This window comes from Passer montanus, unplaced genomic scaffold (genome assembly GCF_014805655.1).
Source record: "Passer montanus isolate IOZ18808 unplaced genomic scaffold, ASM1480565v1 scaffold154, whole genome shotgun sequence".
Lineage (NCBI taxonomy): Eukaryota > Metazoa > Chordata > Aves > Passeriformes > Passeridae > Passer > Passer montanus.
The window spans coordinates 874,632-887,502 of record NW_024362494.1 but is presented as its reverse complement, the minus strand read 5'-3'; the positions used below and the strand labels follow the sequence as shown (position 1 = coordinate 887,502).

Below are 12,871 nucleotides of genomic sequence, written 5' to 3'. Positions count from 1 at the left end.
ACGTTTCCAGGGCTTTTCCAGCTGAGGTGGGCATGGGGTAGAGCACAGCCCGTGGGGAAGGGGCCACACCACCCAGCTGGGGACAGACCCAGGGGGTCACAGAGGATGGGTCTGGCCAGCTCAGGGATGAGGCTGCCTCTGGAGGGGGCAGTGCCATGGTGTAGGGACACAGTGCCAGGGGGCTGGAGCCAGGGTTAAGGTGCTGCCAGGGCTGGGGTGGATAAAAAGGGGCACCCCTATGGTGTGGCTGCTTCTGCACCCCATTTGTGCATCTCTGGACCAGCAGCAGGATCCCACCTCTTCTAAGCCTGAATTTCAAGCTCTCCCCTCTGGCCTCCCAGCAGGACAGCCCCTTGCCCGGGTTGCAGTCACATCTTCCTCCCAGCCCTCCTCCTCCTCACCCTTCCTTGCCTGTGGGTGCTTCCCAGCTGCCCCATGTGGGGCTGGCACTGCTCCTGCCTCAAGGAGAGACCTGGCAGAGACAGAAAAGGCTTCAGCAGCAGCTTTATTTGGGGATTTTGCCTCAATTTCTGTTTCATTGACAAACCATGCCCCAAGGGGGAACCGTGGCCCGGATCCTACTGGCACAGCCAAGGGAAATGCAGAGACTGGGGGCAGCTGTGGAGAGAAAGATCCCCCAAAACCCCACGTGACAGGGGCTACACTCCCAGTACTGGGCCAATGGGGCAGGCCTTCCCACCTGCACCCTCTTGATTGACACCTGCCAATCATCCTGACAGCAGCACAGGGCTCAGCACAGTCTGTGCCAGTACCCTGGGTGATGCCCACCAGCCAAACACTGGAGCAGGGGAGGGCCAAGCTATGCCAGGGGGACCTTGAGGGGGTCCCCAGTGCTGACCCTGGCTCCCCCCTGTGCAGAGGGACCACTGCCTACCCTCAGCACCTCATCCCTGCCCTCAGCCCCAGATCCCTGGTGCTCCCCTGTCCCCTCCTCGGGGCTTCCCAAAGGCCAGGGCCCCCCAGCCCCTGTTCCCATGGAAGAGTCACAGCTTTTCTCTTTGCACAAAAACGGTGTCACCCCCACACCCCTCCCTGGATGGCCCCAGCAGCACCCAGAGGCACTCCCAGCCCTCGGTGCTGCAGGGACAGGGGGACAGGCCACAGCACTGCTGGCTTCACCAGGCAGGAGAAGGATGCACCCAGCGTCCCCCTCCATCCCCACCCCACGAGGAGTCACCAACAGGGACTCACCACGTTCAGGCTTGTTCAGTGTCACCCACTGTGCCTGCAGGGCTGGAGGGAGCAGGGACACAGGGGATGGCATGCCCTGACCTCGGGGAGAGAGGGGAGACCCCCTGATGCTTTGGTTTTGTTGGTCCTACACAAACACAGCACGCGGGCAGGGTGGTGGTGCACACACAGCAGCCGGAGCTCACTGCTCTGCTCGGGGCTGGGAGACCCCCGATGGCGCCGTGTGCTGGGGGGTCACGGTGGGGGCAGCCCGGGGGCTCAGATGTTCTGGCAGCAGGGCGCCTGCCGGCCCTCCTGCTGCGTGGGCAGCACCTGGATGGGCTCAATGGAGGTGGAGGGGCCGAACTCGGGCTCCGGCTGTCCCGTGATCTGCCTCTGAGACACGATGCGGTAGATCTCTGCCAGCAGATGAAAAAGGTCTTCAGGGAAGTGTTTCACTGGGGGAACTGCTCCCTCCACAAACGCACAGCTCCGGGGGTGCGAATGCCCACCTCTCCCCGTGCAGGGGAGCAGGATTCCAGCCCAGATGCCACCCAGTACAGCCAGGCCCCCAGGGATGCCCAAAGCCACCTCTACTCCTGTCCCTCCCTTTCCCGGCCGCCCCTTACCCGAGAGGATGTTGTGGAAAGCTGTCTCCACGTTGGTGGAATCCAGAGCAGACGTCTCAAGGAAGGACAGCCCGTTCTTCTCTGCAAGAACAGCGTCAGCTCAGGTGGGTGCTATGACTCCAGTGGGATGGGATGGGATGATGGGATGGAATGATGGATGGGATGATGGGATGGGATGATGGGATGGGATGGGATGGGATCCATGGGATGGGATCCATGGGATGGGATGATGGGATGGGATGGGATGATGGGATGGGATGGGATGATGGGATCCATGGGATGGGATCCATGGGATGGGATCCATGGGATCGGATGATGGATGGGATGATGGGATGGGATGGATGGGATGGGGAAGATACCTGCAAAGCTCCTGGCCTCGTCGGTGGGCACGGCCCGCAGGTGCCGCAGGTCGCTCTTGTTGCCCACCAGCATGATGACGATGTTGGCATCGGCGTGGTCCTGCAGCTCCTTGAGCCAGCGCTCCGCGTTCTCGTACGTCAGGTACTTGGCGATGTCGTAGACCAGCAGAGCTCCCACTGCCCCTCGGTAGTACCTGGGAGACAGGGAGGGGAGGGGTGTGCCTTCTGTTGGCAGACTGGCAAAACTATCCTGTGCCTCCCAAAAAAGGGAAGAAGCCCTGAAGTTTCTCTCAATGATTAGGTGAAAAGCCACTTCATGGGACTTCACATAAAACTTAAGGGCAGCGAATTGGATAAAAGCCAAAAAGTCACGCTTGGCCAATTGGGTAGAAAAAGAAGAGAACAAAGGAACTAGGGGCTTTTGTGAGGTGTTTTTACCAGGAGCAGACCTCTGCACTTGGCTCGGGTTTTTTTGTTTGTTATTTTGCCTTTTATTAAACCTTTTTGTTTCCAACACTGCAGCAGAAGTCATCCTGCTTATTTTATGCCCTTAAGGACAGCTTAGCTATCCTTGGGTGTATTATATTTCTCAGAGAGCTTATTAGACCTATCTCTGGAAAAGAAAATATAAAAAGGGAGGGGACAGGGTCACAGCAGGGCACTATTGGTGGCTTTTCAGCCAAGGTATGATGCCTGGTGGGCTGCCTTGGTCTGGGTAGCTCAGTCCTGCTCAGCACAGCCTGTCTGAGCTCCCAAGCAGCTGCTAGCCACAGGCAACCTCAGCAAGCTCAAGTGATATCAGCTCTTATTAATTATCAGCTCATTTGTGATTTCAGCTCTTTAGCTTGCTAGGTGCGGGGCAGATGCAGGGAGAGAGAGGAGAAGGCTCTGTGAGGTTCTAAAGAATTCTTTATTGGGGTCTTCCACGAAGGTTTTCAGTGACAGCTCTTCTGCTGAACTGGGCTGAAGTAGGGGTTTATGTACCTTACAGGGGTTTTGGAAATTGCCCAATAGTAAGGGTCAAGGGAAAGTGACCTAGAGTCTTACAGAGAGATAAGCAAGGGTGAATTCAGCTCTTTAGCTTGATGGGTGTCAGGCAGATGCAGAGAGAGAAGGCTGTGTGAGGTTCCAAAGAATTCTTTATTGGGATCTTCTACTAAGGTTCTCAGTGACAGCTCTTCTGCTGAACTGGGCAGAAGGGGGGCTTTAGATACCTTACAGGGGTTTTGGAAATTGCCCAATAGTAAGGAAAGTGACCCATAGGCTTACAGAGAGATAAGCAAGGGCGAATTCAGCTCTTTAGCTTGCTAAGTGCCAGGCAGATGCAGGGAGAGAGAGGAGAAGGCTGTGTGAGGTTCCAGAGAATTCTTTATTGGGGTCTTCTATGAAGGTTCTCAGTGACAGCTCTTCTGCTGAACTGGGCAGAAGGGGGGCTTTAGATACCTTACAGAGGTTTTGGAAATTGCCCAATAGTAAGGAAAGTGACCCATAGGCTTACAGAGAGATAAGCAAGGGTGATTTCAGCTCTTTAGCTTGCTAAGTGCCAGGCAGATGCAGGAAAAGAGAGGAGAAGGCTGTGTGAGGTTCCTTAGGAATTCTTTATTGGGGTCTTTTACGAAGGTTCTTAGTGACAGCTCTTCTGCTGAACTGGGCAGAAGGAGGGGTTTATGTAGGATACAGATGTTTTGGAAATTGCCCAATAGTAAGGAAAGTGACCCATAGGCTTACAGAGAGATAAGCAGGGTCCAAAGGCGGAGGAGAGGGGCTTCTAAGGCCCAGTAATCATGACTTGGCACTTCCTAGCTCAGGCTTCTGACCACCAAGGAGCCATTGCAGGACCTGGGTCTGCTCCAGAACCCCGGGCAAGGGCCCAGGCTGGGAGGGAGGAAACTCACGCGGCGGTGATGGCGCGGTAGCGCTCCTGCCCGGCCGTGTCCCAGATCTGAGCCTTCACCGTCTTGTTGTCCACCTGGATGCTCCTCGTGGCAAACTCCACCCCGATGGTGCTCTTGCTCTCCAGGTTGAACTCGTTGCGGGTGAAGCGTGAGAGCAGGTTGCTCTTGCCCACCCCCGAGTCCCCGATGAGCACAACTGGGTGGGCACAAAGACAGGGTCAGCTCCCCCAGGCACCCATCTCCAATCCCCCCATCTGCCCCCCCTTCCAGACCCCAGCTCCATCTCACCCAGGAGGGGTGAGGCTGCCTCCACGCCTCCCAGCAGCATCACTGCTGCCTGTAAATACCCCTTGAGAAAATCCCTGCCATCCCTGGGAAGTTACCAGAAGTTTCTGTCTCTGCGGGATGGGAAAGCACCGTGTGCACTGATGTACCCAAAATGGGCAGAAAAGCAGGGTCAGGACCCGTGCAGAGGCCAGGCAGAGCTGGGGCTCCTCCTGCCAACCCTGAGTGCCCTCCAGCCCTGAGGGCACGCTGGAAGACTTGAAGACACAGTTTGAAAGGAAGCATCCTCCTCTCTGCTGCTGGTCCAGCCCACGAGCTGGGAAGTCCCTGGGTGTGGGTTAAATGCATTTTGTGCCTGTCCCAGATGGGGCTGGTTCCTGTAAAACCTGGTGAAACAGGCTCTGGGGAGCTTTATCACACACCTCCCCAGTCAAGTTTGTTGAGTTTATGACTCAACAGGGTTTTGGTTTTATTTTTAAAGTTACTTTTAATTCCTTCACTGCCAATCCTGTTCATTCCCCAGGTGCACTCAGACTCTTCACCCACCTGTGGGACATGTGTCCCCACCAGGCTTGGACAACAGCAGGGCTGAGGTCACAACCATCCAGCGAGCAGGCTGGGGAGCACCACAGGAACAGCAAGGGGCCACTGGGATGTCACACCCTGAGGAGCCTCAGCAAGGCACTGCTACCTCAGCAGCCAGCATCCTGCAAGGATGCTGCTCCTGGTCCTGGGTAACTCCTTCCCTCCAGCTCCAGCTTGAGACATGGGTCCCCTGCATGCTGCAAAGCCTCCACCAGTGCAGCCACCAGGGATCCAGGGGCAACCCCAGCTTCTCTGAGCATCTGTGCCAGGGCCTCAGCACCCTCATAGCCAAGAATTCCTTCCCAATATCCCATCTAACCCTGCCCTCTGGCAGTGGGAAGCCATTCCCCCTTGTCCTGTCCCTCCAGACCCTTGTCCAAAGTCCCTCTCCAGCTCCCTTGGAGCCCCTTTAGGCACTGGAAGGGGCTCTGAGGTTTTCCCAGAGCCTTTTCTTCTACAGGCTGAATATCCCAGCTCCCCCAGCCTGGCTCCAGCCCTTGGAGCATCTCTGTGGCTTCCTCAACTTCTTCCAGGAGCTCCACGCCTCTCCTGTGCTGGGGGGCCTCACCAAAGTGGAGCAGAGGGGCAGAATCCCACCCCTCACCCTTTTCCCAGCTGCTGGGGAGACTTCTCAGCTGCTGCCCACTGCAGGGAGGTGTGAGAGGACCACCCGGACTGCCCTGGACAAGGCAGTAGGAAATGCAGGCCAGGTTCACTAGCCAGCTTTGAAGTTTTGATCTGAGCTCGGTTTTTTACCAACAGGAAATTGCTGCTTCCCCAGCTCAACGGCCATCCTGGCAGTGCCAGGCTCCGTGGCAGGCTCCAGAGGGCTTTGGGCCACCCCAGGGATGCAGGGTGGGTGCTGCAGCCCGTGGGGGTGATGAGCCCCACGTCCCTGAGCTTGAACGGCTTCAGGAGCTGAAGCAGCACCCCCCACCCCAGGCACAAAAGCATTTGACACGTTCTGTCCCCACTGCCACCCTCCACGTCTCACTGCAGGGATGGAAAGAGCCCGGAGCTCCTCACAGGGCCCCAAGGAAGGGTCTGAGGAGCAGCCATGCCCAGAGCTGCTCCTCAGCCATGCTGAGCCCCTCTGGCAGTGCCAGGGCCTTGCACAGCTGGAATGTGCACTGTGCTTGGCAGCAACTGATGCTCCCATTTCTGTGGAACTCGGGACAATGCTGCTTCCAGCTGGGATAATCTCCTTTTTCTCATGGGAGAGAGCTGCTGGACCCTGGGAGCACCAGCCCAGCTCCATGCCCCTGAACACTGCATTCCCCTGCTTTGGAAGGGATGAGCTGCCCTTGCATTGAAAACTGAATTCTTCTATATTTTTTAATGACTCCAGAGACCACGCTGAGACCCAGGAGGGGAATGAAGAGCCTGTGGGGAGCTGCTCCCAGCCCTGGCTCCTGCAGAATGACAGGGGATGGACAGACACACGAGGACCAGGCACTGAAGCCCCCTCAGAGCCACGCAGCTGGCACAGCACCGGGTGGGAAGCACAGAACAAAGCAGCTGGGAGAGCTCCTGCCAGGGCATCCAGGCACCACTCAGCATCAGTTTCCCCACAGCAGGTCCCAGAGTAACTGCAGGCAGGAGGATTTTCCTGGGCAGCAGCCAGGGGAGGTGTGCAAGGAGCCAGGGGCTACCAGCACACGGCTGGCTGGAATTACGTCCTGTCGGAGGCTGGAATTACTCGGGGCCTGGCGGGCAGGCCTGTGTGGGTAGGCTGACTCACAGCCACCCACCGGTGAGCTCACACCCTGGATTTTATGGCTCAGGAGGCTGCGGCACTGCCGAGACGTCCCTTTGCCTCCCCAGCACCTGCTCTGGGCACAGCAGAGCGCGGGGAAGCCTGGCACACACAGGGATGGGCAGAAATGCCAACGCCGTGTCCCCAGGAGCCTGTCCCTGTCCCCCACCCTCACGGGGCACAGCAGTGAGGTCAGAGCATGTCCAGCACCAGCAAGGACAAGCCCAGATCCCTGGATCCTGTCCCTCCACTGCAGCTGGGGAGCAGCAGGGCTTTCTCTGCTGGGGGAGATCACTCGGCTCTCAGCTTCACCCAGCACCGCAGAGCAGAGCACAGGGCCACCCTGCCACGGCCACTGCCACCCTGCCACGGCCACTCTGCCACCCTGCCACCCTGCCACGGCCACTCTGCCATGGCCACGGCCACCCTGTCACAGCTATGGCCACCCTGCCACGGCCACTGCCACCCTGCCAGGACCCCTGCCACGGCCACCCTGACACAGCCATGGCCACCCTGCCAGGGCCACCCTGCCACTGCCACCCTGTCACAGCCACTGCCACTCTGCCACCCTCCAGGGCACTGCACCCCGGCTGGGGCTGCAGCCCCTCCCGCAGGAGTCAGGAGAGGCTGTCGCGAGCATCGGGACCACAAACCACGGGAGCAGCTCCAGCAAACCCTCCGACCACAGCAGCACTTCAGCCCCAGGCTCACCAGCACCCACCCGCCTTCCCAGCACAGTGGAACACCACAACAAGCCCCCCCAGCCAAGCGTGAACTGGGAATTGAGTGTTCTATCCCAGTACAAGCCCCCTCTCCCATCCTGTAAACTGGGAATTGAGTGTTCTATCCCAGTACAAACCCCAGCTCCCCATCCCATTAACCGGCAACTGAGTGTTCTATCCCAGTCCAAGCCCCCTCCGTGAACTGGGAGCTGCGTGTTTTATCCCAGTCCCAGCCCCAGGTTCTCGTCCTGTGAACTTGGAGCTGAGTGTTCTATCCCAGTACAAGCCTCCCCTCCCATCCCATGAACTGGGAATTGAGTGTTCTATCCCGGTCCCAGCCCCAGCTCCTGTCCTGTGAACTGGGAGCTGAGTGTTCTATCCCAGTACAAGTCCCCTCCGTGAACTGGGAGCTGAGTGTTCTATCCCAGTCCCAGCCCCAGATTCTCGTCCTGTGAACTTGGAGCTGAGTGTTCTACCCCAGTCCCACTCCAAGACCCCCTCCCATCACATGAACTGGGAGCTGAGTGTTGTCTCCCAGTACGAACCCCACCTCCCATCCCAAGAACTGGGAGCTGCGTGTTCTCTCCCAGTCACAGCCTCAGCTCCCCCTCCATGAACTGGGAGCTGAGTGTTCTATCCCAGTTCAAGCCCCCTCCATGAACTGGGAGCTGAGTGTTCTATCCCAGTCCAAGCCCCCTCCATGAACTGGGAGCTGAGTGTTCTATCCCAGTCCAAGCCCCCTCCATGAACTGGGAGCTGAGTGTTCTATCCCAGTCCAAGCCCCCTCCATGAAGTGGGAGCTGAGTACTCCATCCCACTCCAAGCCCCCTCCCCGCCCCGTCCCAAGAAGTGGGAGCTGAGTGCTCTCTCCCAGTCCAAGCCACCTCCTTGAACTGGGAATTGAGTGTTCTCTCCCAGTCCCAGCCCCAGTCCCACACCGGGAGTGCCAGCAGCGGGCTGACCGGGCACGGGCACGCTCGCGGGGGCACGGGCAGCACACCCACCTTTGAAGAGATAATCGTACTCATCGTCCTTGCCCCGCATGTCGCCCAGCTCCACAGCCCCAGTGCCACTGGGCCAGCTGGGATTTCCGGGCCTTACCCAGCCCTGCCAGGGGCTGTCCCCTGCCACCCATTGGTGGCCACAGCCTTCCCTGCTCCGCACCCATTGGCGGCCGGGGCTGCCCGTCACACTCAGGTGTGCTCACCTGGGCAGGTAAGGGGGGCGGGGACAGCCACCACCTGTGTGTGCTGCTGATGGGGACAGCGAGCCCCGCACAGAGCCGTGGGTGGGACACGCAGCTGGGCTGGCACGGCGGGCGTGGTGCCAAGGGAAAGCCAGGGAAGAGACGGAGAATCCGGCAGGAATTATCCCGGTTCCGAGGGGTTTCAGATAACCGGGAGAGGCTGCGTCATCCTTTGGACTCAAAGTTCAAACATGGGGACCTAAACTGGGAAAGGCTGCAAGGGGAGGGGGCTCAGGGGGAGAATGGATTTAGGGTGGGAGGGGGCACACAGAGAGGGAGAATGGCTTTAGGGTGGGAGGGGGTACAGGGGGAGCATGAATTTTGGGTGGGAGGGGACACAGGGGAGCAGTGGCATCCAGCTGGGCTGCTTTGGAGGCCACGGATCTTCAGCACATTATGAAGGTGGGGACCCAGGGCGTTGACCACAAACACGAAGGAATTCCAGCTCAGTAAATCTGCATGTCACAAGTCCTTTAATGATTGCGTCACGCCCGTGCTGGACACAGAGCTGCTCCCTGCCCCGTGGCACCGGGCCCTGCTGGGACAGCCAAGGGCCGAGTGCTGCCACTTCACACCCTAGAGCAGCCCCTGGTGGGACAGACACCTGTAGGTCAGCCTCATCCTCAGTGCACGGCACAGGGTGGCCCTACGGGAGCAACCCTAGGGCCAGAGGTGATCAGAGAGGCTCCTGTTGCTGGCATGATCCTGCCCAGAACCTACTGGCTTCGGGGGTGTCCTGGTCATTTTGCCCTGCAGGTCCAGAAGGGCTGAAACGGTGCGTGACAGTGGTGATGCTAATCAGGGCCCAGCAAAAATGCAACAGAGAGAGAAGAGCTCCTGGAACTGCTGCTTCTCACTGCTTATGGCAGACTTTGACCCCTGTCCAGGCTGCTGGTCCCCACTGCACCAGGACAGGGGTGGCACTGCAGGCAGGGTGACACCAGCTTGTGCTGGTGGCCGCTGGTGTGTCCCGGGGTTGTGGGGTTCCCTGGGGACTTCCTGGGGTGCTCAGATGGCTCAGAGGGCCACGCAGCACGGGCGCCTCTCTGCCTGTGCTGGGGCCGTGCTTGCAGGGTTCTCACTTGCAAGTGACACCGTGTTGCTTTGGCTGCTCCTCTGCTTCTGCTTCTGCACTTTGTAGAAGATTTCTGCAAAAGAAGAAGTGCTGGGGGGGGTCTGTGTGTCAGCCAAGGCCCCCTGGGGATGCAGGAACAGTTTCAAGCCTGCAGCCCCCACTGCTCGGCGTGCTGGTGGCTTTTCTTCACCTCTACACAGCAGAGGGAGTTATTTACCCCCCGACTCAAGGGGTGACAAGGGACAAGGCGTGCATCCCTGCAGCGCTTGGGGAACACCCTGTGCTTGGCCCATTTCCTCTTGCCCAACCTGGGATTAGTGCTTCACCCTGTGCTGGGGCTGGCAGCTCACTGGGCCAGGCTGGCTCAGCCCAGCACAGCACAGCATGGCATGGCATGGAATGGCTCTGCATGGCTTGGCACGGCTCAGCATGGCATGGCACACCTCACTGCCTGGATGCTGCTGACTGCCATTCTTGGAGAGCTGCTCTTGGACTCCATCCCTGGCCCCCCAGGTCCCCACAGCCGGTTTGGCAGGATGCTGGAGACACCAAGTCATGAGCCCAGGACAACAGGAAGGAGACTGGAGATTACGGGGGAGAAGCAGCCCCTGGGGCTTCAGGGACGCCCAGGGGCCGTGAGAACAAAGCTTCGGGTGTGGGGAGTGAAACGCCCAGCACCAAAGGCTGAAAACCAAAGCAGACAGAAAGAAAACACCAAAAGACCTCATGAAACAAGCCCTAAATAGCTCAAGTGGAGCAGGGGAAGAAGTGCTGCACATCATCCTCTTCCCAGCCCTGCATCCTTGGAAAGGGACCCTGCACTGCCCTGGGACCTGCTGCACCACGGCACCAGTGCCTGTACCCTTGAGGATGGTCTCGAATGCTTCCTCAACATTGGTGGAGTCCAGCGCCGAGGTCTCAACAAACAGCAGCCCGTTGTTGTCTGCAAGGAGAGGAGACCCCTGAGATGATGCAGACCCCAGTGAGGACACGGTTCCAATCTGGAGCTCCTTTAGAGGTGTTTGGGTGCCTGCACTGGTGGGGGAGGTTCTCAAGCCCCCAGCCCTGTACCTGCAAACATTTTTGCCTCCTCCATGGGCACCTCTCGAGCTTGTGCAAGGTCAGTCTTGTTCCCCACCAGCATGACAACGATGCTGGCCTCGGCGTGGTCGTAGAGCTCCTTCAGCCAGCGGTCCACCACGTCGTACGTCTGGTGCTTGGTGATATCAAACACCACCAGGGCTCCCACAGCCCCCCGGTAATACCTGTGTGAGAACCCCACCATCACTCCGTGCCCCAGATCCCCCTCCCCACGGCATCCTCACCCGTGGGGCTGACCCCCAGCCCAGGAGAGGCAGGGTTTGGGGTGCTCACGCGGAGGTGATGGCGCGGTAGCGCTCCAGCCCGGCCGTGTCCCAGATCTGAGCCTTCACCGCGGCGTCTCCCACCAGGATGGTGCGCGTGGAGAACTCCACGCCGATGGTGGTGCGGCTGTCGTGGTTGAACTCGTTGCGGGTGAAGCGAGACAGCAGGTTTGTTTTTCCCACCCCAGACTCCCCGATCAGCACGACTGTGGAAGGAAGGAAGGAGAAATCCCACTGGGCTGCAGCTACCAGCACTGGTTGCATGGGCATTGCCCGCTGTCCGGTGACCCCAGACTGGTGGCAGAGGCTGGGTTTAACCCCTGGTGTGGTCATTCCTTCAGCTGTGCTCCCTAGGGCTGGTGCAGCCCCAGAGCTGGTCAGGGGGTCATGGCTGCAGCCTCTGGGCAGCAGGAGCAGGGCAAGGGTGTTGGTGAGCCCTGGGTCACCCTGCTGCAGTGGGCACCCAGGACAGCTGGCACACACACTTGCCCAAAGGGAGCACTGAGCCCCAGCTAAGAGTATTTGGCAGAGACCAGGTGGGCCCAAGGAGCTCAGCATGGGAGGTGTGAGGCTGTGCCTCCATTTCTCCAGCTCAGCTTTGACCCCCACGTCCTCTGCATGTGCCACTGCCCAGGTCACTGCAGAAAGTGATTTTTCAATGCCCACTGCTCTTGGGGGTTACAGGCTCTTGTGGCGTTTGTCTCACACACTCAGCCCCAGCTTTCACAGCCCCCCCTGTCCCATAACAGCAATTTGCCTGGCACTGCACACCTTCAGGCTTGGGGTGAGTGTGGATCTTCCCGGGTCTCTGTGGACCTGGCTGGCCTCACTGCCACCAGCAGACCGTGCCAGTCCCCCCGGTCCCCTGACCCTCCGTAGCTCCCGGTGCCCACCACAGCTTCAGGGATTGTCAACAACGCCCCAGCTCAGGACACCGCCGTCCTGGGGAAAGGGCACCCTCCTTCCCTCCCCGCAGCCCCCGGCTTTCTGCTCCCCTCCTTTTGGGGAAGGAGGGGTCGCATGGAGCGCAGGACTCACCCTTGAAGACAAAGTTATAGTCCTCCTCGGCGCTGCCCATGTCGCCGCCGCCTGCCCCGCGGGGCCGCCCCGGGTTTCCTCCTTCCCGCTGCCAAGCCTCGAGCAGACGGCGGGGCGGAATCCCGGAGGCGCCGAGCGAGGGCACGGAGCGGCCGAGGGTTCCTCTCTGCCGGGGGGCGAGGGGGGTCCGGGGCAGCGGCGGCGACAGAGGCCGAGCTGGCGGCAGCGCGGCCGCCTGGCTCAAGGGGTGGGACTGGGTGTCGCAGCGCAGGTTGGGCAGGTAGTGTCACCCCTGGGACCGTCACGGGGCGGCTGGAGGAGGAGCCAGGGCCCGGTCCTGAGTGCGGGGAGGGCTGGGGCAGCGGGAGCAGCGCCGACGGTACGGGCAGCGTGGGCACGGAGGGAGCGAGGGCAGAGCGGGCAGCCTGGGATGGCAGCGGGGGCAGGACACGGAGGGCGGCACGGGCAGGACAGGGAGGGTGGCACGGGCAGGACACGGAGGGTGGCACGGACAGGACACGGAGGGCAGCACGGGCAGGACACGGAGGGTGGCACGGACAGGACACGGAGGGCAGCACGGGCAGGACACGGAGGGTGGCACAGACAGGAGACAGAGGGTGGCACGGGCAGGACACGGAGAGCAGCACAGACAGGACACGGAGGGTGGCACGGACAGGACACGGAGGGCAGCGAGGGCAGGACACGGAGGGCAGCGTGGGAGGGTGG

The 12,871-nt window shown here is 60.0% G+C and overlaps 2 protein-coding genes across 2 annotated transcripts; both read right to left on the bottom strand.

Annotated features, from left to right (window-relative positions):
* Nucleotides 1–485: 485 nt before the first annotated feature.
* Nucleotides 486–8,522, bottom strand: LOC120498968 (ras-related protein Rab-11A-like). The gene is made up of 5 exons (XM_039702295.1): nt 8,427–8,522; nt 4,075–4,270; nt 2,180–2,373; nt 1,821–1,901; nt 486–1,610 (listed from the first exon to the last, which is right to left on the bottom strand). Exons 1-5 carry the CDS (start codon nt 8,464–8,466, stop codon nt 1,471–1,473), a joined length of 651 nt encoding a protein of 216 aa, XP_039558229.1. The 5' UTR covers nt 8,467–8,522; the 3' UTR covers nt 486–1,470.
* Nucleotides 8,523–9,124: 602 nt separating this feature from the next.
* Nucleotides 9,125–12,499, bottom strand: RAB25 (RAB25, member RAS oncogene family). Its single transcript, XM_039702294.1, has 5 exons — nt 12,146–12,499; nt 11,118–11,313; nt 10,815–11,008; nt 10,606–10,686; nt 9,125–9,816 (listed from the first exon to the last, which is right to left on the bottom strand). The coding sequence occupies exons 1-5, from the start codon at nt 12,183–12,185 to the stop codon at nt 9,686–9,688; spliced, it is 642 nt and encodes a 213-aa protein (XP_039558228.1). The 5' UTR covers nt 12,186–12,499; the 3' UTR covers nt 9,125–9,685.
* Nucleotides 12,500–12,871: the final 372 nt, after the last annotated feature.